Here is a 25,789-nt window from a genome sequence, read left to right on the forward strand (position 1 = left end):
TCTGTCCCCGAATGTGCTCTTCTGTTCCAGGAGCCTGGCGTTCCGTCCAGCCAGGTCCCTGGTCACCATCTCTCCCACAACCAGGACAGTCTGCGGCCGGGTTCCCCTCCCTCAACCAGGGAACTCTTCCCTCTTCCACTTTCTCTACTTTGAACCCATCCCAGCAGAGTCCAGGAAGTAGCTAGGCGCCGGGGACTGGCGGCTCTAGGACCCAATGGAGAGCGCCAGCGGCGGCGGCGGCCCCGCCCAGAGAGCAAATGCTACCAATGGCCCAGTGGAGGCGGGACTTCCGCTGTCCCGGGGTGGGCGGGGGAGCGAACTGTTGTGGTGCGGAGCGTTGAGCGGGCGGCGGCCGGGCCGCCCAGGGGCTGCCGCGGGACTCGGGGCACAGCCGAGCGGCTGCAGGGGTGGGGCGGGCCGGACGCGCTGCGGGGCCCGGGCGCCGCGGGTTCGAGGCCGGGCCCCGCGCGGGGAGGCCGCGCCACCCCGGGGGAGCTGCCCGGCGGCGAGTTTGCCCAGCAGCCGAAAGAAGGCGGGAGCCAGCGGGGGCCCTCGGAACCCTCTGGCAACCCGGCCCCGGAGACCCCGGGGAGCTGCGGCTTCCTGGGACGCCCTCCCGGACGCGCCCGCCGAAGGGTAACGGTGCTGGGCCCCCGGCAGAAGAAGCCTTCGGGTGACCCCCGGCGGGGCCCTGCGAGCCGCGGGAGCCAGCCCCGGGGCCTGGAGCCGGGAAGACAGGGGCTTTCCGGAGACGCGGGGCCGGCGGCCGGAGCGGCCGGAGCGCGGCGCAGCGGAACCGGGCCTCCAGGGCGCGGGGCAGCGCGGCGCCTGCTCTGGAGACAGACTCCGGGACCCTCGGGTGCGGGGGCCTCGGCGACGGCCCGGCGGGGCGCGCGGCCGCGGAGTGGCCTCCGGAGGAGCCTCCCCCCGAGAGGCCGGCCCGGGACGGGGAGATGAACGGCTTTAGCACCGAGGAGGACAGCCGCGAAGGGCCCCCCGCCGCCCCCGCCGCCGCCCCGGGCTACGGCCAGAGCTGCTGCCTCATCGAGGACGGCGAGCGCTGCGTCCGGCCGGCGGGCAACGCCTCCTTCAGCAAGAGGGTCCAGAAGAGCATCTCGCAGAAGAAACTCAAGCTGGACATCGACAAGAGCGTGAGTACCCCCGCCGCGGCCGCCGGACTGCGGCGGGACTCCCGGGCCCTCCCCGCCCTGGGCCTCGCCGCCCTGGGTCTGCAGGCGGAGGAGCGGCGCTCGGGGTTTCAAAGGCCGCTTCAGCCTTGACCTGCGCCCAGTAGGATTCTGCCCAAATCCGGGAGGTTAGTTAGGGCGGGGGGCTCCAAGCACCCTTCCTGCTGGGAAGGCTGACAAGTTTTTATTGGTTGAGGTATTGGAGCTAGTACGGGGGAGGAGGGGTGAAGGGACCCGGCTCCTCTCCAACTTCTCAGAGCCCTGTTATCCTTCCGAGGAGAGGCGGCAGTTACTTCCCTGTCTGCCGCGGCCTCCGCGTCTGCAAAGGGTCCCCGAGCTCGCTGCCTCGCAGGCGGCTGTAGGGAACTGGGGATTTCAAGCACGTGGCAGAAATAAGGCCAGGACCAGGTCCTGGGAGGTGGCTCTTGCAGCCCCAAGTGTCTGGAAGGAAGAAAGTCAGTTTTCTTAGGGGTGGCGTCTTTAGAAATGCCCAGTAGGAGGGGTTTTCCATTTGAATAGAATTGCCCCGTGTTTTGTGCTGAACTGTAGGAAAACTTTTCCTGTGTGATTTCACCTCTTCTAGTGAACACGGTTCAAAAGAGGTGCCTATTGGCAACCAATTAGGAACTTTATAGTTTGACATCTGTTGCTGCAGCCTCTTGATTAGAAATTGGAAATGAGTTAAAAGGGGTATTGAATATTCAGGTAGATCAACTAACATCCATTCTCTTTTGGGACCAAAAGTTATTCACCCCCAGTGTTGGGGAAAATCAGAGATTGCTTGTTAAATGAAATGACTTCCAGTTTTCCATTTCTGATTTTACTGTTGAAACTAAGGCCCAGAGACAGGCAGTGAGGTGCCAGAGTTACACAGCACCCAACAGGCTGCTTAATTTCTTAAACCCATTATCTGATTTACATTCAAGCCCCATGCATAAGACTTAAGTCTCTAATAAATATAAGCCTGGCCCAGCCCTTTCTTCCAATCTCTTCCCCCTCCCCGCCCTGTCTCTTCCCCCTCCCCGCCCTGATTTGTGTATGTGTGTGACAGAGTCAGAGAGAGACAGAGAGAGGGACAGACAGACAGGAAGGGAGAGATGAGAAGCATCAATCATCCGTTTTTCGTTGCGACACCTTAGTTGTTCATTGATTGCTTTCTCATATGTGCCTTGACCAGGGGGCTGCAGCAGACTGAGTGACCCCTTGCTCAAGCCAGTGACCTTGGGCTTAAGCTGGTGAGCCTTGCTCAAACCAGATGAGTCCACACAAGCTGGCGACCTCGGGTTTAGAACCTGGGTCCTCCACATCCGAGTCCAACACTCTATCCACTGCGCCACGCCTGGTGAGGCTTAAAGTTAATTATAATACATTTACAATTCTTGAATGGAAAAATGCTATTTTTAAATGGTTGTGGGAGGGGTTAATGACTTTCTTACTACAAACCTCTATCAATGAATGAATGAAGTTCATCTGGGAGCAAACAACTGTGCCTCTAGACACTAAAATGGGCTGGATTAGGACACATGTTGAAGTGAAATGCCTAATTCTCAGATAGCACTTAAACTCAGCCTCTTGGAAACACTGCCTGCCTTCTGCGTAGGTTGTTGGGAGCCTTTACTTGAGCAGCTTATAATATTTTCCAGTCCTTAAAAAAAGAAAGAAATTTCCAGTTCTTTTAAAGCCTTGGATGCTGTCACGTCTGAATGATTGTACTGCTGCAGTTGGGGCCCCATTTACCCAGTGACCCCACTGGAAAACGTGTGTTAAGCTTGTCGATCACTTCGCACACGCTGTCTGAAAGAAGCAGCAAAGGCAAGGAAGCAGCGAAGCCTGGCACTGGAGTGCCCAACAGGTAATTAATGCTCTGAAGGAGTAGGTTTTCGAGGTGGAATCACTCACCATTTGTTTCAAGGCGGTGGTGTAGAGTCATTATTTCTGAAAGGGATTCTATTTCATTCTCACAGGCTTGGGCAGGAATTCAAGTCTAAGAAACTGCTGTGTTACAAGAATTTTTAGCTGTTGTAGAAAATGAAACAGGAAAAATAAACACTAGAGCCCTGCTACCACCCTCCTTCCTCCCCCAAAGGCCACTGAGCTCGGAGATTTCTGAAAACCAGTATGTACTTGAAAATGGTTAAATGGAAATAATGACTATTTGTCTTGTAAAAGGACAGCACCAAAAATCCAACTTGGGCAGTTTAACACATTCCACGCAGACATTGGCAGTGTTCTGTGATTTATTAAGATACAACATGCTTTCAAACAGTCCTCCAATTGACATTATTTTGACTTTTTTTCCCTCCAGGAAAGTGGAAGTTGAAAATAGTATAAGGGAAATGTTGGGGTAGGAAAGGACATGTGCCAGGGATCAAAGGCCTGAGTGACCTTGGCCAGGTCATTTCCCTACTCTGAGTGGCTTCAGTTGATCCCTGTAGAAAATGAGATTGGGGCCAGTGAGGATGCACTGATGATTGCTGAGTCTCTTCCATCGAGCATTCCATTATTCTGGCGTGTTGACCTGAACTCTCCCGGCCTCAGCTTTAGGAGATCCACTCTTCTGCCTGTTGTTCCCCTACCACATTGGCCATCCAGTGAACATGAGGAGCAGTGGGCTCTCTCAGGGTCTGCACGTGGAACCGGCTAGTGTGAGGGCCGGCTTCCTATCAGGGAAGCAGCGTGTGTGTGTGTGTGTGTGTGTGTGTGTGTGCGCGCGCGTGTGCGCGCGCGTGTGCGCGCGCGCGCGCTCTCCTTTCTGATAAAAGCATGTTGGGTAGTGTATTTATCAGCTAGGTGGGATTCTCTGGGACACTGACACATGCTGTGTTTGAATGTCCTTTGACAGCTGAATCTGGCAAAGCTGTCCCAATTTGTAACCATATATAAATGGTGACTTTTACTGGTCTAAGTTGCTTTTTGATGCAAGGGGTGCTTATGCTGATAGCACAGCATTTATTGAGCTCCTGCTGTCTACAGGACACCATCATAGTATAAAAATCACCCATGACTCACTAATCCAACCACATGAAAGTGATCATTTATCTGAATAAAAAGCAGTGTTCGTTATTTTCTCCACAAAGAGGACTGCATTAATTGATGCTGGTTTTCTTTAAGAATTTAAGGAACAAACTCAAAATCAGAAGCCTCTGGAGAACATTTGTGCAACATCTGTTTCAGTGTCAACAGCCCCAAGTCATTTACACAGGCATTCGGTTTCTGTTAGGTTTTCAAATGGTTCCTCCAGTCAACCCTGGTACCAACGTTCTTAAATGAAAACACATTCTCACATCTCAGCTGCTGTTGCTGCCCTCGCTTACTATTCTGCCTCCAACCTGTGTTAGAAAATCAGCCAAAGTATGCAGCTTCTTTTCTCTTTTTTTATTCTCAAAGTCCTTCATTGTACAATGTCATGTGGGGAGGAGGGCACCAAAGGACAACTGGGTGTAGAGCGAAACAGATAAAAACATGCCAAGCGCTCTCTTTTTCCTTTCCAATCAAGCATTTATAAACAGGAGCACGCACATTGCATAAAAATAGCTTTCGAATAGTAGAGTAAGTCATCGCGTTGTGCAGCTTCTGCTGCGAGGTTCCACCTGGTGAGGATTTCTGCATCTCCCTCCACTTCTCTTTGTGGGTCAGCTGTAAGGTAATGCAATCATTAGAAATCGTTGCTCAGAAATAAAGTATTTCAGAGAGTTGTCATCCTGCTATCAGAGTGTCCCGTATACCATTACCACAGTCCCTTTCCTGCTTTTCTCATTTCATCACTCCTGCAGGTCTGAAAATGTCATGTCACAGCCAGCTTCAAAAGCCTGGGAGGGCTGCGTCTTGTCTGAAGGAAGGGCAGCGCTGTTCTGATGTGCACCTGCCCCGAGCTTCTCCTATGCTCCTACATGGGTAGCCACTTCCACCTACTGCTGGCCACCCTGGGGCTCCTTCACTCACCTTCTTGCTATCAGCATCTGAAACTCTAGGTCATGGCTCCTCTTCCCATCTGAACACTTCCTGTCTCCCTACAAATCCTCCCTTCTCGGAAGGGACCCCCTCTGGACCGTCTCTGCTGTGGGGGTCTCTCCTTGTTTTTCCGCAGGGACTTGGTTTGTAAAACATTCCCAGTGTGGTGTAGTCTCTCTTCGTGGGCTTCTTGTTCGGCACCTCAGCAGTAAACTTCTGGAAACCGTGGCCTGCGCCTTGTTCTTCCTTCCTCTCCAATGCCTCACAAAGGAGAGAAGCCCATTACTTTGACAGATGCTGTTTCCATGGAATTGGCAGCCCTGACTTTAATTTGCTTCCCACCAGGTCAGGCACCTGTATATCTGCGATTTCCACAAAAACTTCATCCAAAGTGTACGAAATAAAAGAAAGAGGAAGACAAGTGACGATGGTGGAGATTCTCCTGAGCACGACACTGACATTCCTGAGGTAACAGTTACAAAAAATCAGCTTGAGTTAGCTGGGAGAAGGGGTTCTAATCTGATCCTTACCTCTGACCTGGTCTGGTTTTTGTGCTAAGAAGTCATTTTAGTCCCATAGTTTTGCAGCGGTTTGTTTGAAAAGTGAATCAGAGAATCAGAGTAATGCCAACAATGAGAGCTGAAAGCTTAGAATCTGACTGGTCTGGCTGCCCTTCATTTTCCAGACAGGCACAGGGACGCAAGGTCGCACGTACCATTTGGGGGCTCCAGGCCAGTTCCCTTTTCAGTAGGCCGTGCTGTCTTCAAGAAAACCCTGACAGGTGACTAAATCCAACCACAGTGTCGAGTTGTTTTGAACTTTGTTTTGTATTTAAAGTTGGATACTAAGTCTGCATGGTTTGGGGAAGACACTTGCCCTCTGCTTTCTGGTCTGCAAAATGAAGGTCAACGTTCTCAGTTCACACCAGTGATTTTTCTGTCTCTCTCCGATTCCTGGTCCAGGCTTGCTCCCGAGGATCTATTCCAAAATCACTTGTACTGGACCAGGGTTCTCAACTCTGGCACTATTGACATTCGGGGCCAGATAATTCTTTGTTGGAGGGCTGTCCCGTGATTGTAGGATGTTTAGCAGCATCCCTTCATTCTACCTATTGGATGCCAGTGCCACCACTCCCTGGGTCATGACGATCAAATACTGTCTCCAGACATTGCCAGATGTCGGGGTGGAGGGTGGAGAGGGGAGTGAAGGATCATCCCATGTTGAGAACACTGCACTAGACGATGCGTCCTAGGCTTCCCAAACCAGAAGACTACCTCTCCTTCAAGGGGTCAGTGTCTATTAAGCAAGGATACAGGAAGGAGTATTGGCTTTTTTTTTCTATTTGAATCGTTTTCACTTAAGACTCAGCAAAGAAGATCCGTTTATAGTGTACATTGAATATTTGATGCATGAATATTTCATAAGGCAGCTGCCTGTTAGCACTCAGTGGAAGTGACTGTAGGAACAGAAAGAGTAGGCAGGCCTCTGTCTGCAGATGAGGAAACCTTTGAAAATACAGCCCTTTCCCTCCGCCCCTCCCTGTGTCCCCCTTTTTAGCATTGGTTTAATGTGTCTTTCGATTGCCTTTAGCATTATTATATTTCATAAAGAAATGGATGTATTCAATTTCTAAATGCTTTTCACAAAAAAGAAAAAGAAAGAAAAAAAGGTTTGAGGAATGTTTTGAAAAGAGTGAAGGACTTTGGTCCCTCATATTGATCATTCATTTTGTTTTTAAGTGCTCTCCACCTGCCTGAAGCAAGAACATCTCTTTTAGAGGCAGGTAAAGGCAGCCCAACTTTCTGGGCCTTCACTGTTTCATGACTGTGCAGCTTTTCTCTCTTCCTGTGTTAGAGCAAAGGGGGGGTCCTGTCCCCTCTGTTCTCCAGTCACCTGCAGAGACCCTGACCCTAACCTGAGATTTGTACACTCGCCACAGTAGCTTTTGAGCTTTCTCTGGAGGGTTAAGGATTCTAATACTGGAAGGCTGAGCCTAGGAAAGCACTATTTGAGAATAACAGGACTTCCCACTGTTCTTCACGCCCCTCTATCCAGTCGCTACCAACCTCTGGCCTGTCTTCCTCCAGGATGTCTGTCTGGTTTCACCTTTGCTCTCCATACCCGGTGTCCCTCTCTAGCCTCGCCAGCCCTCCGAAGCTCCACTTTGTCATCTCACCTCTGGATTGCTGCTCCAGCATCTTCCTCTGCCTGCTGCCCCACACTCTCCTCACCCGCCCCACCTCACCCCCCACCCATCAAACCACGACCAGATCCATCTTCCTGGAACGTCACCTGACACGCTCTGTCCAGCCTCCCTGTTTAACCCGGTCAGGATGCCTCTGAGCCCCGAGCCCATCTCTTCGATCTGGCTCCGTGCTTGCTCCTCCCCTCGTTCCCTACTCCTGCTCTGTTCCTCACTTCCTTTCTAAGCCCCGCTTCTCCTTAACGTAAGCTTCACCGCCTCTGTCAGCCTTCTGGGACCACCCCTCCCCAGTCAGAACTCTTTTTCCCACTGTTAGTGTTGTCCTCCCAGCTAGTTATTCATCCTCAGAGGACCGTTTCTAAGGCTTCTTTGTAGTCCTTTCTCCCCCCACCCCTACCTAGTGTGGTGCAAGGCACAGTGGGTTCTCAGTGAGTCGTGGCTGGTCAGGTGATGGATAATGTGTTTCTCCTCTTCCCTCCAGGTTGATCTCTTCCAGCTGCAGGTGAACACTCTACGACGTTATAAACGACACTACAAATTGCAGACCAGACCAGGCTTCAACAAGGCCCAGTTAGCAGAAGTAGGTGGACAAAATTGCACTCTAAAAAGAGAGAGGCATCATAATGCTTCTGAGGGTGACCTTGATTCTCCCTACTGCTCTGTGTGCCTGTTGATCATAATTCCCTCCATGGCTCTGGAAGCAACTTTCTGTTCCCTCTTTTGTGCAATTTAAAATCCCACAGCTTTAGATATGGAAAGGCTCTGATCTCATAAAAGAACCCATGGCATAGAGAGAGAAATAGACTTGCTTAAAAGACACAGCAAATTGGTGTGATTCCAGAAATGAGCCTGGAACCTCAGGGCTTCTGATTCCAAGTCCTGAGTGTTCTTCTGTTTGTTTGTTTGTGTCTTGGTTTACAAGATTCTTTATAGATATGTTCCTTCCTGCATATCAGGTATATGGCAGATTAATCATCCTAAAACCTTTGTTTTTTCCCTTGATTTTTTATACTCTGATGTTGGTAGCGGAAATATTTATTACAATGAATGAAGCCCAAGAAAGCTTTCTCCTGCCCTGAGTTCTAACAGTGTGGGGCCTCCTTGGCCATTTCACTGTGCCGACAGCCTGGCTTGACACTTTTGTCCTGTTGGCACTTATGTGGGTGCCCTCTCGTCCCTCCGTTCTGCCATTGTAGAAAACTTGGAAACTGGAGAAAAGAAAAACACAATCCTACCGTCCGGAGATAACCACTCTGTAGTTCTTTCTCTGCCTCTTTTTCCTTCCTAGCCACTCGATCCATCCAGAGACAGATTCACAGCCCACTGGGTTTTGGTCTTTTCCTTTAGAGATATCCTGCTGAGCCATCATTTTTTTTTCTTAAACTCTCCTTCACCAGCATCCAGATGAAACATAGGAGCACACAAGTCTGTCCCTCTTTAAGGCCACATGACCCATTTGCCAGTATCCACCCCTGGTGGAAGGGACAGGACGGGGCGGGGCAAGAGGAGATGTGTATTCTCGGGACTTGTAAAGTAAAGCCAGGTTACGGGGTTTTTCTTCAAATCTGGTATGTCTTTCAAGATGAATTCTTGGGTCACACACATCTGTTCAATCGGCTGTTCATTTGACATAATTTTTAAAAAGACATTTCTTTGTCAAATTCCAGGGCCTGAGAGATTATGGTAGCATCTGGTCAACCAGAGCAGTCCCAGTCTCTTCCTCATTGGGGACGACCTCGAGATTATGCCATGAGGGGGATGACCTTGAGATTATGCCATGAGGGGGATGACCTTGAGATTATGCCCTGATGGGCAGTTGGCTGCCATTAAAATCGAACTGCGCCTCGGGAGTGCTGCGGGCTAAAGACGTGCCTTTGGAAGCCTGGAAACCTGTCACCTGGGCCCAGGGAACGAAGGCCGTCCGGGTGCTGTGGCTGCGCAGGGAGCTCTGTAGTGACCCTGACCCCTCATGGCTCTGACAGCACTGCCTGCTTCCTCTTGGGCACGATTTGGAATCTGTGGCCCTGACTTGTGCGTGTTTTGTTTTTGTTGTTTTGGTTTTGCCCCATGTAGACTGTCAGTCGACACTTCAGAAACATACCTGTGAATGAGAAAGAGACCCTTGCCTACTTCATCTACATGGTGAAGAGCAACAAGAGCAGACTGGACCAGAAGTCAGAGGGCGGCAAGCAGCTGGAGTGAGGCTGAAGCTCGTCTCCAGGGAGGAAGTGGAATGCGTAGCACGCAGGTGGTATCTGCTACATTTAAGCCCATAAAGACTTTTAAGTTTTATTATAAATAAAAAAGTTGAATGATAAATACTGTAAATCTTTTTGATCAGGAGGATTATAGTCTCCTGATTCAGCATGTGTATACAAAGACTTTCTTTTAAGGCATCTACTGGGCTAAGAAAAAAAGATCATAAAAAGAACTACAGAACAACTATGTATTGCAGTATTCAGGAAAGCACTGAGTCAGTGCTACTGGAAGTGAGAGATGACAGATACTTGGGTAGTCACATGTAATCCCACGCGGCCACGTGTGTGAGGAGCCCGGGAATAGCAGCAGGGTCCAGGGGACGGTGGAGGTGTGTGAGCAGGCCGAGTGTGCTGGGCACACGGTGGCCCTGCCTTGTCGCAGGCTTTGTCTTTTGTCAGCAAATCAGTTTGACCGTGGTCCCCCTGCGGGCCTCTGCCTTGCACACAGTAGGCACTCTGTCAGTATTCGTTGGCTACTTGAGCTGTCACTAGCAGTGCCAGCCTTGTGACATGCTTCATGCCTCTAGTTTGAGACCTCTGCCGTTTCTGTGGTTGACCACTCAGCTTCTGAGTGTGGAGGAAATCCCAACTCACCAACAAGACAGACCAAATGAGTCCTTGAGGACGGTCACATCTGCCAAGCTGTGTCTGGAGGTGCCAGAAACACAGATACATAGGCCCTTTGCACACCCCTCTACACTTCACTCTTTGGGGTGTATTATGTATCATATACATATTATGTATCATAATACGCAATGATTTCAGCCATGCTTTGGCAAATAGAGATGCTTAATGGTCTGGGGCTCATGTTTTCAGAAGTACCAATCCATAGTTCACAACCACCGAGAAAGCTGCCGAGGACCACGTGATTCCTGCTCAGAGGTCCAGCTTGGGGGAGAAAGGCTGACTGGCCATGGCGCCCTGGGCTTGGGGTCAGCGACAAATTATGGATTTGGGCAACAGAGACCAGTGCCAGCTAATGCTCATTTTTATGAGCAGTTTGCCTCCCTTTTAGGGAGAAAGATTGCTAAATGGTTTTTTTAAGTATTAATAATTACCTGATTTTTTTTTATGTTCAAAAACTCAGCTTCCTCTATCTAATTATGTCACAGCCAAAGTATCCTTTGAAAACAAAGCTTTATATTCAAAAGTCTGCTTTTCCAAAATTTTCCAATCAGTGTGTTGGGGGCATAGGGTGTGCACAGGGAATGGGAGAAAAAGGGAAGAAAAGGATGCGATGCTCATTTCGGACCATCTTGACATACACTGTGGTCGAAAGTATCATTTTCTTACTCGGTTTTAAATCTGAGTTCTTTCTTAAGCCTTAAATAGCAAACGGAGCCATGGACAGCCTGGCCTGGCAGAGTTTTAATGTCTCAAAGATGGCTTGATCCTGAGTATACCAGAAATCCGAATGAAAATCCCCACTGAGCAGTGTGGCGGCCTCGTTCTGTGGAGCAGAGTACCCTGCTTCCTGTAGCCTGGGGGCGGGGCCACCACTTGCACCAAAACGCAGTGTGCTCCATCGCCGCAAAGCTTGCTCCAGTGTCCAAAATGCATGTCTAGCAGATCGCAGCCTTTTTAAATATGTGTAAAGGACTGTACATAGAACATACTCTAGACTCTGAGGAGGTCTTATTTTAATACACCTGGCTGTGGATGGCAGTCAGGATGCTCTGAGTGTTTCGGTCATTCAGATCCAGTGTGTGTGTATGTAGACTGTCTCACTTCTTATAGCTGAAGGATGTTGATGTGTAGGCATCAAGAAGGCTCAAAGGTGTGTGACTTACCTAGGTTTTATTTCTGAAAGGCTGAACTAGAAAGGCTTTGATGGTGTCCAACACCAAGCCTCCTTTGTCAGGGGGCATTTTTTCTCATCAGGTTGGAGTTTGAGGGCAGCTTGGCCTGTAGGTGAAGACATTGGAAACCTGTCTGGAAGTGTCCCCATCTAATTGAGAAAGAAGGTATATTTTTCTGATGTTTAAACCAAAATAATGGATGTGTAGGGCATGTCACTGTTTTTCTAACAGCAGATCTGTTTTCCCAGTTGAGAGAGACAGCAGTACATTTCTGTAGGAGAATGCGTGGGGGGTTAGGACCCATCTGTTCAAGTGTGTCTGTAAGAATACTTTTGTTCCAAAGTGGAGCCCAGGGAAGCTTTCCACCTCCAGCCAGATGCTCTGTGCACTTGAGTGCATGCCGTCTTTCCCCTAAAGAGAGCTGCTTGTGGAGAGTGGAGACTGTGGGTGTCTTTTTCACCTTTGAAAACACATCATGTGAGAGAAAAGACAAAGCTGTCTGAACTTACTTTTGTCTTGTATGAAGAAGTCTGTTCTTTCATCAAACTCTAAACCACTTGCCTTAGTCTCTTCTGCAGTTTCCCGTGGCTTCTCTGTGAGCAGGAGACTTCTGCCTGTTGGAAACGGCCAGGCTCTCCGAAGCAGCTGGGCCTGGCTTCAGGGAGCAGTGGGTTCTGGGAAAGCAGTGTTCGTCTTGGCTACCTGCGTTTTTATGCCACCAGGTTAAGGACTCATGCTTCTCTCCACCTGTAACATTGCAACATTGCCTTCTCTCCTCTTGGTGCTCCTGGGCAAACTGGAATTTAAGATAGAACTGGTGTTGTCTTCTTAAGAGTATGGTTCCTGCCTCAGTCCCAGCCTAGTGTGGTTCTTCATACGGCCGGAAGCTTGTCACATGGAAATGCCAATATCCTGCTATTCATGTTGCTTCATTTTAAGGCTTTAAAAGCAAATAGATAAACTTCTTATTTCAACAAATAAACTCTAAAGTTGGCAATAGCACCTGAAAACGATTATAACTGAACCCCATGAAAGATCAAAACTAAGGATTCAAGACTGGTGTTGTCAAATGAAGAAGAATTTCACTTACATGTTATAGACACCAAATCGCTAGACGTTCCTATCATGGCTGCATATTCACTGCTAGCCGTCCAGAGACCGGATATTAATCACTAGACGTTCTTATCATGGCTGCATACTCACTGCTAGCCGTCCAGAGACCAGATATTAATCGCTAGATGTTCCTATCATGGCTGCATACTCACTGCTAGCCGTCCAGAGACCAGATATTAATCGTTGTTTGCAGTTGGAATGTCGCGTCTATCCCTGGCATTTCAGCTGTTTATTTTGTGGGAACCTCTTTGTCACTATCCTACGGGATAGCTCCCTGGTAGAAGGGAGAAGGTAGGAAAAGCAGCTTACTCTGGGGTCCTTGCCTATTGAAATAGGCTGTCCCAGTCCACAGTAGTTGCTTCATGAAAATCATCTGCAAGCTCTCAGTCATTATAATGACAAGATCTAAAAGTTGGGAAAGGGGCTTTCAGTCATCCAATCCAGTCTCCCCATCGGTGCTAACATTCTGCCTACAACGATCCCACCTAGGGTATGAGCAGCCTGGGCTTAAACACCTCTAAGGACAGAGAACTCACTACCTCGTGGGAGTATCTGGTTCTATCTTTGTAAACCTCTGGCTTTTCTACGTTCTCTGTAACTTCCATCTGAGTCTCTGCCCAGTGTGGGTCACATGGAACAAGTTGTTCTTCTTGGCCAAGGACCTAATTGCTGACACTGTCCCAGGGCATAGCAACTATCTTTTGAAATGGAGCAGCTAGCAAATAGATACTTTGTTGTCCTGACTATCCACCCCGCTGAGTTTTGGTGCACTTAGTTCCTTGTTGGAGAATGTTGAGGGCACCCCATCAGCCTGGTTGCTCTCACTTGTCCTTGCCGAAGTTGACAGAGGGCATCAGCGGAGGTGGGCATGCTATTGGCCTGATGAAAAAACCTGAGACAGAGGAAGCCTTAGTTCTGTGTTTGCCCCACAAAAACTGATGCTCGCATCACTTACGGAAAACTTTAGCTAGAAAATTTTTAAATGTTCCCCTGTGGAGTGTTAAGTTTCCATGGCTGCTGAGGGCTTGTACCTTAAGATTCCAACAAGTATTTCAAATACTGTTTTTACCAAGAAAATACTGCCTAGGAACTTGGGGGAGTCAGGGCCGTGCCATACTTTCAAGCTTGAACATTCTACATGGTTGCTATTGTCCAATTCAGTTATAGAGAAGGAGAAACTAAAATTTAAAAAAACTCCCTGGGTCACACGGCATTATCTGGACTAACCTCTCATCCTCCTGCCTTCTCCCTTTCTGACTTGCAGCATGACCCTAATGCAGTCCAGAATGACCTGCCTCGGATTCTTGAGATCTTACAGCCGAGCGGAGGTTCCCAAGCCCCGCCTACAGAACTCCAGATTGAGTGAATGACTAGGAAAGCAGTCAGTTCTGAGTTTTGCGAAAACAAGTGGAAAGGACAAACAGAACTAGCTTATAATTGAAGACCATGGTTCAGAAGTGCTGGCAGGAGATTTAGTGTTGTCCTAGAACCTAAATTCTCATGAAATGGGCTTGCTCCGTGACCTGTTGGTCAGACTTCCACCTTTCAGGTTGTCCTTGGAGCTTGTGTGATTCCGTTGGCCCTGACTGGACAGACACAGCTCTGCGGCCTATGATTCACAGCCTTGTAGCCTGTTACTGAGCTAAGCAGTTGAACTGAAGGACAGGTGAGTTCGAGATCATGCCCTGGGAAGCATGGTGCTTTAGGGGTGCCTTTTTATTCCTTTCATGTTATTACTGACTGTTTCCAAGTTTATGGTCAGGAAGGTAAAGGTGACCTGGTGTTTTCAGGTAGACTACAGACTGGGGCAGGGTGGGACCTTTTCTTAAGATAGAAATGTCTACAATCAGTAATTTCATCTAGCTTGCATCTTCAAACACAAACCCTTCCGTTGCTTTCACTTAATGGACACGTCTTTGCCAATGACAGGTTGTACAGGATCCCTCCCTGCTTTACATTTCTTCTATTTGTTAAGCCCATTGGAGTGTTTTGGGGGGTGGGTTTTCTTTCCATTTTGTAACTGCCTTATTGCAAAGCAAGTGCCCTTCCATTCCAGGCCTCCTCATATTGTACATGTTTCCTGCCAAACTTGGGGGATCATTTGTATTTTAATTTTGTAATCTATGGCTCTGTACTGTTGAAAGGCTCTCAATTCTGTGGGGTCTTCTTAGTAATGTATGTGACTTTTCATGTTGCAATATCACACAGATGGGACGGCCCAACCTTCGTTCTTAATAAACGATCTGAATGAGTAACAAGAGACACACTCCGTTGTTCTCTTTGAACGTCCACGTGGAGTTCGGGTGCTTTCACTTTCTCACTTGGCCCCTGGCTGCGTAGATCAGTGATTGATGACAGCGGTCTTTCCTCCTGGCTGCGAGGACTGGCTCCTCCGCTCCCCTGTTCGGTCCCAGTGCACACCAAGTGAGTTTCGATCACAGAAGTTTGGGCGCTGGGTCTAGACCTGCTCTCCCGCTCACTCACATGGAGAGACTGCGCTTCAACAGCCCGATCTGAAGCCTGGATGCTGCATAGCATAACAGACACCCTCAGCAAATAGCTTCCCTCTCTGGGTCTTCGGTTATCCATCTATAACAGGGGTCGGGAACCTTTTTGGCCGAGAGAGCCATGAACGCCACATATTTTAAAATGTAATTCCATGAGAGCCATACAACGACCTGTGTATGTTACGCATTATCCAATAAAAATTTGGTGTTGTCCTGGAGGACAGCTGTGATTGGCTCCAGCCACCTGCAACCATGAACATGAGCGGTAGGAAATGAATGGATTGTAATACATGAGAATGTTTTATATTTTTAACGTTATTTTTTTTATTAAAGATTTGTCTGCGAGCCAGATACAGCCATCAAAAGAGCCACATCTGGCTCACGAGCCATAGATTCCCGACCCCTGGTCTATAAAATGAGAGTCCTAAGTAAACTGGAAGAAGATCTGCAAATTGAAATTATGCAGGGGGCGTGCTGCAAACTGGGAACTTCCGGTTTCTTCTGGGGGGGGGGCAACCGCTCCTTGGCTCCAGCCTGGTGTTCCACGTGAGAATGCTAGCTTGGCGTGGCCTGTTCTTGCAGTTTGACAAGAGGAGCTGGAAATGTAGACCTTTATGTAAATAATTTACCTCAATGTTTAAATTTAACAGTAGGTACAGAGTTCTTGTTAGAAATCTCTGCCCCCATCACCTGCCAAGCCATCCACTGAATTAGAATCCGCCTTTTAACCAAGTCCCCTGACATAAAGGGTTATCGGACTGAGCTTGATTGGTGGAGGTCCATGAGGCCCATTGGATGAAGCTCCCTGCCCAGCCAAGCCTCAGTCTGACTCAGGTCTTTCACTTCAAATCTGTCACTAGTGTCACTTAAAGCACACCTCTGTCCTCAGCAGCATGAAAGAAAGAAATGCAGTAAGTACTTTTTATTAGCTAGAATACATGCTAGCTCTAAAACTGTAAGCAGCACCAAAATTTACAGTGTCCTCCCTCCTCCCCTCCTGTCCTCCCCTGTCAGTAGTGTGGAGAGTGACTGTTCAGGAAGCATTTTGGGGCAAGGAGGGCGGGGAGTCTGGCTGTCACTGTGATTAATGATGAATGTTGCTGAAGGCCATCACTTAGAGCAGTGGTAGTCAACCTGGTCCCTCCTGCCCACTAGAGGGCGTTCCAGCTTTCATGATGGGCAGTAGCGGAGCAACCAAAAGTATAAATAAAAAAGTAGATTTAACTATAGTAAGTTATTTTATAAATATTTATTCTTCCAAACTTAGCGAAAATCCAACATAAAGTACTTGGTAAGTAATTATTATTATATGCTTTACCTTGCTGTAACTCTGCTTTATAAATTTTATAAAGTGAAATTACTTTGCTACTTTATAAATCACCATTACTGTGGAACCGGTGGGCGGTTAGAAAATTTTACTACTAACAGAGATACAAAAGTGGGCGGTAGGTATAAAAAGGTTGACTACCCTGACTTAAGGATCCCTTAAAGTTGATTTCCTTCAGAAAGCAAAGGAAGTTCCAATTTTCATAACTTGTTGCCCTTTCAATTGAGGTGTAACATAAATTCCTTCCGCTCTGCAGTCTGCTGCCCTCCTGTTCTTTCATGTCCGACTGCTGAGGGTTGCCCCACGTCCTCACCCATCACCCACTGAGCCTCAAAGGCATGCGTTGTCCCCAAGCTTCCCCAAACAGGCTGACCCTGTCTGAAGTCAACCTCCTTTAAGAATGCACAGACATTGGTTGTCATGGAAGGATGAACCCACATCTGAATGTATCATTAGAAGTTTCACTGGGAACCAGACACTTATTTTTCAAAATAGGCCTTTGGAATATTGAATATCAGATCATCTGTGGTTCAGTGTTTTTGAAAGAGCCACTTCCTGGGTCCCCATGCCAGATTCTCAGAAGGGAAAGCTCAGAGGCTGAATTTCAGGAATGTAAATCTAATTTTCCCAGGTAAGACTCACGCCCAAAAAGTTGAGCACTCGTCGGGTCTAGGGGTTTCCCAGTCCAGCAGCTTCAACCTCATCTGGATTCTGGTTAAAAGTTCGCAGTGAGAATTGCTAAAAGAATCTCCTGAAGTGGGGCCCAGGAACTACTTTTACAAAATCTGGGGAACTTGTATGCACATCCAGGTTTAGAAAGCACTGAGTCCAACTCCCTAAGAGCCAGGGAGCTATGTTCAACCTCAGACAGCTCAGAAGTGTCAGAGCCTGAGCAAGTACAGTGACATGCACAGCCACGAAGACCCTGTCGAGATGAATCATTCCAGTGGATGATCTTCAGTCTGCATAAAACCAGAGTGGAAATAATCCACATTAATCCACATTTTCTAGCACAGTGCCTGGCATGTAGAAGGACACACAATGTCTGAATTGAATCTTCCATTTATGTAACAGTTTTTTAGTATATAAGTACCTTTCATATCCAGAAATAATAGCCATATAAGTGTAGTATGCATGCCAGACACATTACAGGTTTTACAGTTTGCATTGATTCATCTGATCTTACCACAATCATATGAAGTAGGAACTATTATTAACTCCAATTTACAGAGGTGTAAATGCAGCAAGGCTGAGGAACTTGCCCAAGTAAGAGAGCTAGAGGCACTCCCAGGATTGGGTCATCTGGTCCTAGGGCACGCCAACCCCACCATCAAAGAATTCAGGAATGTCACGCTTTGAAGCAGGGCAGCCACAACACTTACCCTTGTCCCCATCAACTGAATTTACTAAATTTTAATGAGGGATTCCTAGAAGTCACTAAGACTCTAGTTAGGAAATTTAATAGGGTTTAATGGAGGTTAACAAGGTACATCCAACTTTCCAGCCAGGTTTTAACTTACCAGACCTGAACAGAGATTAACAAGCCCAGGAGGTGTAAAGGCACCTGCATGATTTAAAGGGGTTAATGAAACTGTCAGAGGTTGGCTGAGAGGGACAGAGCTGGAGCGTGCCACTGTTAAAGAGTCAATCTGGTTGAAGTCGACAGACATTTCTGAAACAGCTGACGCCTGCCCTGTCCTTCCCAGGGCACCACGAGAGTAGCAAATAAGAGAAGGCCACAACCAACATGCCAACCACGGTGGGGTTTGAAGTCTTACTTTCTCCTCTGTGCTTTTCTGGTATTCTCCAAATTGTTTCCAATGGGCCTGAACCATTTTCACCAAATCTATAAAATAGCAAAGCAATATTTTTAAGTGCCCTCAAAACATATACACTCCGCTTGCATAAAGTTACATATTCCTAAAACCTGTAGAAAACAGAGAAGTAAAAGACAATAACATGAACTTAAATTTGAGTGGTACTTAATTGTTATAAAAGACGATCACCCATTAGCTCCATGGGTGTTGTGACACACTACAAAATAGTAACATACAGCTCACACTGGTGAGTGGGGAAATCAAAGTACATTCTCATCTTCTGCCTTCCAGATGGGTGCTGGGTTTTTTTCACTGAGCACTTACTATGTGATAGGTCCAGTGTTAAGCACTTGACATGCCTTAGGACCCTATCAGTACGATTATTCTCTGTATATTGTAGACAAGAAAACAGAAGTTGAGAAAGGGGAATGGCTTGTCCAAGGTCATCAGAAAGTCATGAGGATGAGAGTCAAACACAGGTCCTTCTGACTCCAGAAACCACTGTGCCCTGCTGCCTACTAATTGAAGAAGCTAGTATCTCATGGGAGTATTTTAGAACAGGGAAGAACTGGAAACAACCTGTATGTCAAATAATTGGGGACCGGTTTTAAAACGATTATACTTTTATATAATTATATGTGTCAAAATTGTAAAATAATAATGACAGAATACTTCTATCAGTTTAGAAATACTAGCTATATATACTATATATGTATACAAATTTTACGAGTATGAATATATACAACGTGGGAGTGCAGTTATATATCACATGTATACACCTATATGTATATACATATATGCACAAATGCCTGCATATGTGACTATGGCCACATCTGTAGGCATATCAAAGAATCTCTTTACCAACTCTGTATATAACCATACTACATCTGTAGCTACAGGATTCAGAGTAAGGGTAAAATAGGAAGAAAAAAGGCTTTCTGAAAAGCAAGGGAATGTCCTGGAAGAAGAGGCTCCTATGCAGGCCCATGAAGGAGACGGAAGCTTTGGCAGGAGACAGAGGGTGAGGGGAAGTCCAGTCCGGAGCAGAAAACCTTAGATGCCCAAGTGAGGAGCTTGCAAGTGGAGTCACCAAACCTACTATTATTAAAAATCAATCCAAACAACAAATGTGGTCAAGAAAATGTGTGTCTGTGGTGGGCTGGCTGCCTAAGAGAAACTGAACACGGACCCTGTCCTCCAGGAGCCGGGAATTTCAGAGCAGTTAATACCTCGACACAGCTAAAAATGCCAGGCCCTGCGATGAAGTCTCGGAGCCCAGCGCACGGAGCCGTGCGTGCGTGCACACAAGTGTGCATGCCTGCGTAATAGGCTCTTGCCTTAGAGAAGCCAATGAGGCTTAGCAAATGTAACGAGTTTAATTAAGGCGGCTAAGGAGACTTCCTTAGGGCTCCTGGCCACCAGCAGGGATGGGCTCTGCTAAGTGAGGAGACTTGTGTTAAGCCAGACCCTCCGAGGATCCTGCTAGGAGATGTCCACATGCAGGAGTGGCACGGGCTTCAGGGGCAGCAGTGAAGTCAGCTGGGCAGGGGTCAGACTCAGCCATGTCAACAGCCACAGCCTGAAGGTGGAGTCGTATCTAAGGAAGCTTAGCGAAGCCCAGTTACTGACAAGCCCATCCTGCCAGTAGGGTTTACCTTAACTAGATGAGGTTGAACTTGGCTGAGACAATTTTAACAGTTCCAAGGTGGTTCCTCCACCTTCAGCAGTAAGAGTGTTTTATTTCTGGTTTCTAATGCCATTTTCAAACGCATTCTATTTGTGTTTCCCTCTAGGAATATTTCCCAAGCAGTCGGGATGACATACCTGCAGAAATAATAGCTATTATTTGTTAAACACCTACTGGGTGCCTGACAATGTGGTAGAATATTTTTTCTATTCTGTTACTGTTTATATAGCCCGTATTCCTCAGACAAACCTGCCAACAAGCGATAATCCCTCACTTCCAGGTGGGGAAACTCAGGCTCAGAGAAATTAGATGGCTGACATAGAGGTATCAGGATGAGCCAGAATTTGAAACCAAACCATTCTGACTCTTCTGTGTACCATGCGACCTCTACCGCAGAGAGAAGTAGAATAATGACAGTATGGGGAAGGTGGCAGGGTAGCGAAAAGCTGTTACAGCTCAGGATCCAGAGGTCTGAAGTAGTCAGTGCAGGGGGAAACAGCCATCTGCATGCCGTTAGCCCCGTGCAGTAGTGGCAAAAGGGTTTTGAGTTACCAGAAGATTATGTTTTGTTCAGTGGCTCCTATACAAGAAGCAGAAGAAAATACTTGATGCATTTTAGACTTTACGTAATTGGGGAACACAGACTCCTGTCCCAAAGTGCCTTTAGGGAAGAAAGCTTCAGAGATCTTGGATTGTAAAACCCCAACCTCTCTCAGGAGTTATGCTCCTGCCCAGGACTCCTGGCTCTGTGACCCCTCTCTGTCTCCTTGAACTGAAAAAGAAGTTAGAAAAAGTGTGCCTGGCACTCTCCAGTCATTCTGCACAGCGCGGAGTTTGGAGACCTGGCTCATTTCTCTCCACAAAACACAGAGGGAATGTGGCCACCAGGTGGCGCCCTCCTCTTAGGCATTGGCAGCCCCAGACTACATGGGAAGGCTGAGGGGCATTTTCTGTCCCTCTCACAGATGCAACGTTTGATGAATGCATTGATTCATACTGTTCTAAAAATACAGACAGTCAAAGCAGGAAGGTACTTAGATCTCTGGTCCCACCTTCTGTTTTATAGATAACACCAAGGTCCATTAAGGACACTAAAATACCCAAGTTCATGCAGAAGGCTGAACCCCCTCCTCTTGACCTCTATGTCTAGTGCTCCTTCCACTGCACCAGCTGTTCTCACACTCCCATGAACACCCCCCACATCCTACCATTGGACTGCCAGAGTACTACCCTGAGCCACGAGCTGGGGCTCAGGTAGCTGGGGAAGGCCATCTTCCCTTCCCATGACCTGCCATTCCTGGTTGCTTCCAAATCAGGCCCAGCCCAAACTACAAGAGCAGTAATAGTAGATCGTGTTGGTCACAGTCTATGCTGGGCCAGGCTAAGAGCTTTGGGATCTTCACAACTCTGTGAGCTGTTCTGCTTTCCTTTTTACAGAAGAGGGCTCTGGGGCTCAGAGAGGTTAATAAACCTGCCCAATGTCACACAGCTCATCTAACCAAGCTCATCTGGGTGCCAGACTAGACCTCCCTATTGACCTTGGCCCCTTCTCTGGGCTATATTCTCTATGTTTTAAAACCCTTTCAAAGACTTGTTCCTATTTTAGCCTGACAAGATTTCTGTGGGTTGAGGAACGGTTTTGTTAGCCCATCTTAGATGGGTGGAACCCCTAAAGGACCCTCCATAGCTCACTGTCCAACCACAGTCCTCAAATGTCTCTGGAAGTCATGGAATTCAGCAGCTAAAAGATGTTTGGGAGACAGATGGGTTGGGGTCTACAAGCAAAGCCTGCATCTTAATAGTTATGTAACTATGAACAAATTACCTCCAGTGGTTGTTCAAAGGGGGTCAGTGAGCCCATATATATTGAGCACTGCTGCCTGATACACAGTAAATGGTTAGTAAATGGCGGCTATTTATTGATACGATTAAATAAAGCTGTGTGTTTTAAATTCCTGCTACATGAGCCTTAAGACCTGCATTGTTCAATATGGCAGCCATTAGCCACATGTAGCTATTGAATGTTTGCAGTGTGGTACAATCTGAGACGTGCTTTAAGTATAAAACGCCCCCAATTTTGAAGGCTTAGTATGAAAAAAAAGTAAAATATCTCATTAACAATCTTATATTGACTACATGTTGAAAGTATATTTTAGACATTCAATCAAATGAATATATAATATATAAATATCATAACATATATTATTACATTTCATTTCATCTGTTTTTCTTTACTTTTTAATGTGGCTTCTAAAGAAATTGTAATTATTGAATACATACATAGCTCGCATTTGTGACTTGCATTATATTTCAACTGTATAGCACTGCCTCATATGGTTTCAAGGTTCAACTGCTATCGCCTGCCTGCCCCTCAGTTTACCTTCATGATTTGGAATGTGAGGGCTTTGAACCAGGAATCCACTCACTGGCTGTGTGCCCTTGGACAAGTCACAACAGCCTTCTGTGCCTGTCAGAAATATGTCCTACCTTTCCAAAACATGTAGGCAAACAAGCCGAAATAAATCCTTAATGCCTTACAAGGTTATCGTGAGGGTTAAGGAAAGTAATAAGAGGAGCTCTGCAGTGGACCACCTTGCATCCTTTGCCCAGCTTATCTCATTCAATCCTCACACACCCAGGAAGTCCAGGCAATGCTCTCTCCCATTTTGTAGATAAGAAAATGGAGGCTCAGGAACGTATATGGGATCTCTTGGCCACTGAATTGTTCTTTATCCTTCACTAGGAGTCAAAGGTGTTAAGTAGACAAAAGAAAGAGGAATACAACTCCCTGTGTGACCTTGGGCAAAGTCTTCCCCTTTTGGGGCCTCAGTTTTCCCTTCTGTAAAATGAGGGAAATGTTTGGATAGTGAGTAAGGGTCTTTGAAGTCCTCGTGTTATGGGGTGCTTTGAACATTTCAGTGAACCTTAAAGCTTCTGGAACTCCCTGGAAGTCCGATGCCTTCCGTTGTCCATTCTGTGGGGATAAATGTGTATTTCTGTTTGTTTTAATAACATTCGTAGGAGCTTTATATAGTGTCTATGTCTGCTTACATTAGACGCTGTGTATTATAGTTAAGAGTCTTTCACTATTTCCCATATAAACCTTGTTTTTTATGGGTTTGGGAGAGCTCAGCTGTAAAAACTCACTCGGCTAAAAAAAAAAATTTTTTTTTCAAACAAATTAGGTTTAAATCAGGAGACTGGTTTCAGACACTTTAGAGCCTGCATATTTTTTCTTCCCAGTCACTTTTCATTTAAAAATGAGATTGGCTGATTTCTTAGTTTCGTTTCTTTTATGAGGATTTAGCAAGACCATAAGCTTAACTGTTAGTTGCATGAAGAGAAAGGGCCCATAGCCTTTTCCAAAAGAGCCCTGGGCCTGAAGCCTCTGGGCTGCCTTCTAATCCCTTGATAGACATGTGTCCCTGAGCCGATCACTTCACCTCTCTGGGTTTTCCTTTCTCCTTCTGTCCGTGAGGAGTCATAATCCCTACCCTGCTTCCTTCTAGTTTCTGGGGAGAAAAATGTGCTCAGAGAAGCGAAAGTTTCAAGGAAAGGTGCGTGCGCTATGCAGACATCATAGGCTGGCATGAAGAATAACACGCTGAGTTTTTCACCAGCGGGAAGTCAATTCCCAGCGTCAGTGTAACAGACAGGAAGGAACCTAGAGGTTGAGGAGCCCACCCCCTTCCTCGCTGTATAGATGGGATCCACTCTGAGCCAGGACAGAGGAAGAGGGTCCCAGGCGAAGGCTCAAGTTAGAATCTCAGATCCTTTCACAAACCCCCTTGTGTTTCTTTCTCTACCTTCCTCTACTAAGGAAGGTCAGACTGAGAGGCTGTATTGTGTATGCACACACACGCGTATGCACATCCTAGAGGTCCTCCGAGATGTGGGGAAAAACCACGTCCCTGGAGACAGCCAGACCCTGCCCCTTGATCCAAGCTCTCCCAGCCTTTATTGTCTGTGTGACCATCAACCAAACCCTTCACCTCTCTGAGCCTGAGCTTCCTCAGTATTAGCCTCACTCAATCCTCACGAGGTTTACGAGAAATAATCCTCGTTAAGCATAAATGAAATAATGCATGCCAAGGGCTTACATAATTTCCTTAACAAATTTTAGCTGTTGTTATTCTTTCATGCATTAATAGGTTTTAAATGTGAGGAAAAGTCTGTATTTGCTGTGTAGAAGGAATGTTCAACTCTTCAAGACAAACATTTACTATTGTATGTTAATTGGTGGTGAATATATGGATTTTTTTCTTGCTCATTATATTTATACCCACAGCTAGACACTGGGTATAAATTAAGTGGGTGCTCAATGAATGTGTATTGACTCAACAGTGTCCAGAGAGTATGCTGACCTCAAGAGAAGTTAGAAGAAAATTGCAGCTTAATTTTTTTATTCTAAAAACTATATTATTCAGCATCTGAAATTGTAGAAAAAGAAATAGCTGAGCAGAGGAAAAGTCAAAATGATCCTTGTTTCCACAACTCATAGGTAGAGGTATGAATGTCTTGATGTCTTCTTCCACTTTTTCCCCATGAATGGTACCATATTTATTCGTTCATTCATTTATTTTTCCACAAAGGCCATGGACAGTCTTCAGTCACACACACACACACTCACACACACACACATACTCAATATCTCGTGAACAATATCCATGTCAACTCTAACATATTTTGCTAGTGGCTGCGTAGTCACCCACGACACGGATGGATTTTTTTAACCAGTTATAATTCTGTAATTATAGTACACCTGGGTTGTTTCCTATTTTTCACTCCTTAGTAGACTAGTCCCGGTAGTTAAAGGTTTGTAACATCAATGACTATTTCCTTATGAGAAGCTCCTGGAATTTACTTTTAAGTCCGTGACCATTCCGTTTTCCCCCCAGATTTGAAAAAAAGAAGGTGATGCCCTTAAAAATAATAATAATGACACTGCTTCTGCCACAGCCGGATCGAGGTAGGTTTCCGACAAACCGTGTTGAACCCTGGGAGAGAGTAAGACGGTAAGCCACAGGCTCTCCAGCCATTTCACGGAAGGGAAAGACTAAAGGCCGGGAGAGGCTTGAGAGCCGGCGGCAGGTGAGAAGTTTGAGACCATCTAGAGCCCCGGGGCAGACTGGTTTGTGAAACCTGGAGCTACTCCGTCCCTCTCCGGGGGCTCAGCTTTTCCAGGCCAGAAGGGGGCTGGGACTGGGACGCCGGCATCCAAAGCCCCTGGAATAAGGCTTGGGGAAAGTGTGGGAGGACGCCCGCTGATCCCTCAGTGGGCGCAGCCGCATCTCAGCTCCCAGGTCCTTGGGCTGAGATTGGACCGGACCGGACCGGGCTGGGCTGAACCTGAGGCTCCACCGGCTCAGTGGGTGTTCGGGCCCTGCCCGAAGGGGTTTTCTGATCAGGCCTGGGTAGGCCCAGTGTGGCTCGGCTGCGCAGGCGGTACCGTCCGTACCCTCTCTCCTTTCACTGGCCAGGGATACAAAAAAGCGGGACCCGTGCGCATTCTTCCCGTGCCTAGGATGCTTCGGGGGCTAAAAATAGTCCCCAGAGTTGCGCTCAGCGTTTAGACCAAGGAAGGTCCTAAACTAAGTGGAGTCCTGGGTTCGAATCCCAGAAAGGCCCCCTCTGTGCTGGGGCACTTCCGTCAGTTTGCTCTCTGAGTTTCAGTGTCCCCGTGAGTACCAGGTTTTCTAAGGGGCTTCCCAGCTATTGGAAAGAAAAAGGGGGGGGGGGAGACTCGATTTTTTTCTTTTTCTTTTTCTTTTTTTTTTTTTCCTGCTCCTGCCCGAGGGGCCTTGGGGCCTGGGGCCGGGAACTGGGAGGGGGAGGGGTGTGCCAGGACGGCTCATTACCGCGAGGTGTTGCCCTAGTTAAATCACCGGCCTGTTTGATCTGGAGGCGGGTGGCGAGAGGGAAAAAAGAAAAAAGTAGGGG

At 47.2% G+C, this 25,789-nt stretch overlaps 1 protein-coding gene across 3 annotated transcripts; it reads left to right on the forward strand.

Annotated features, from left to right (window-relative positions):
• The first annotated feature begins 303 nt into the window (after positions 1-303).
• Positions 304-14,771, forward strand: SAP30L (SAP30 like). Of its 3 annotated transcripts, none has more exons than XM_066273086.1 (5): positions 304-1,151; positions 5,484-5,606; positions 7,823-7,921; positions 9,415-9,589; positions 13,776-14,771. In XM_066273086.1, the coding sequence occupies exons 1-4, from the start codon at positions 954-956 to the stop codon at positions 9,541-9,543; spliced, it is 549 nt and encodes a 182-aa protein (XP_066129183.1). In that variant the 5' UTR covers positions 304-953; the 3' UTR covers positions 9,544-9,589; positions 13,776-14,771. The 3 variants fall into 3 exon arrangements, with proteins under 3 accessions (XP_066129183.1, XP_066129182.1, XP_066129184.1); XM_066273087.1 differs by lacking the exon at positions 304-1,151 and adding exons at positions 2,600-3,039; positions 6,878-6,917 and having other exon boundaries at positions 9,415-14,771; XM_066273085.1 differs by having other exon boundaries at positions 9,415-14,771.
• The last annotated feature ends 11,018 nt before the right edge of the window (positions 14,772-25,789 follow it).

This window comes from Saccopteryx bilineata, chromosome 4 (genome assembly GCF_036850765.1).
Source record: "Saccopteryx bilineata isolate mSacBil1 chromosome 4, mSacBil1_pri_phased_curated, whole genome shotgun sequence".
NCBI classification, from domain to species: Eukaryota; Metazoa; Chordata; class Mammalia; order Chiroptera; family Emballonuridae; genus Saccopteryx; species Saccopteryx bilineata.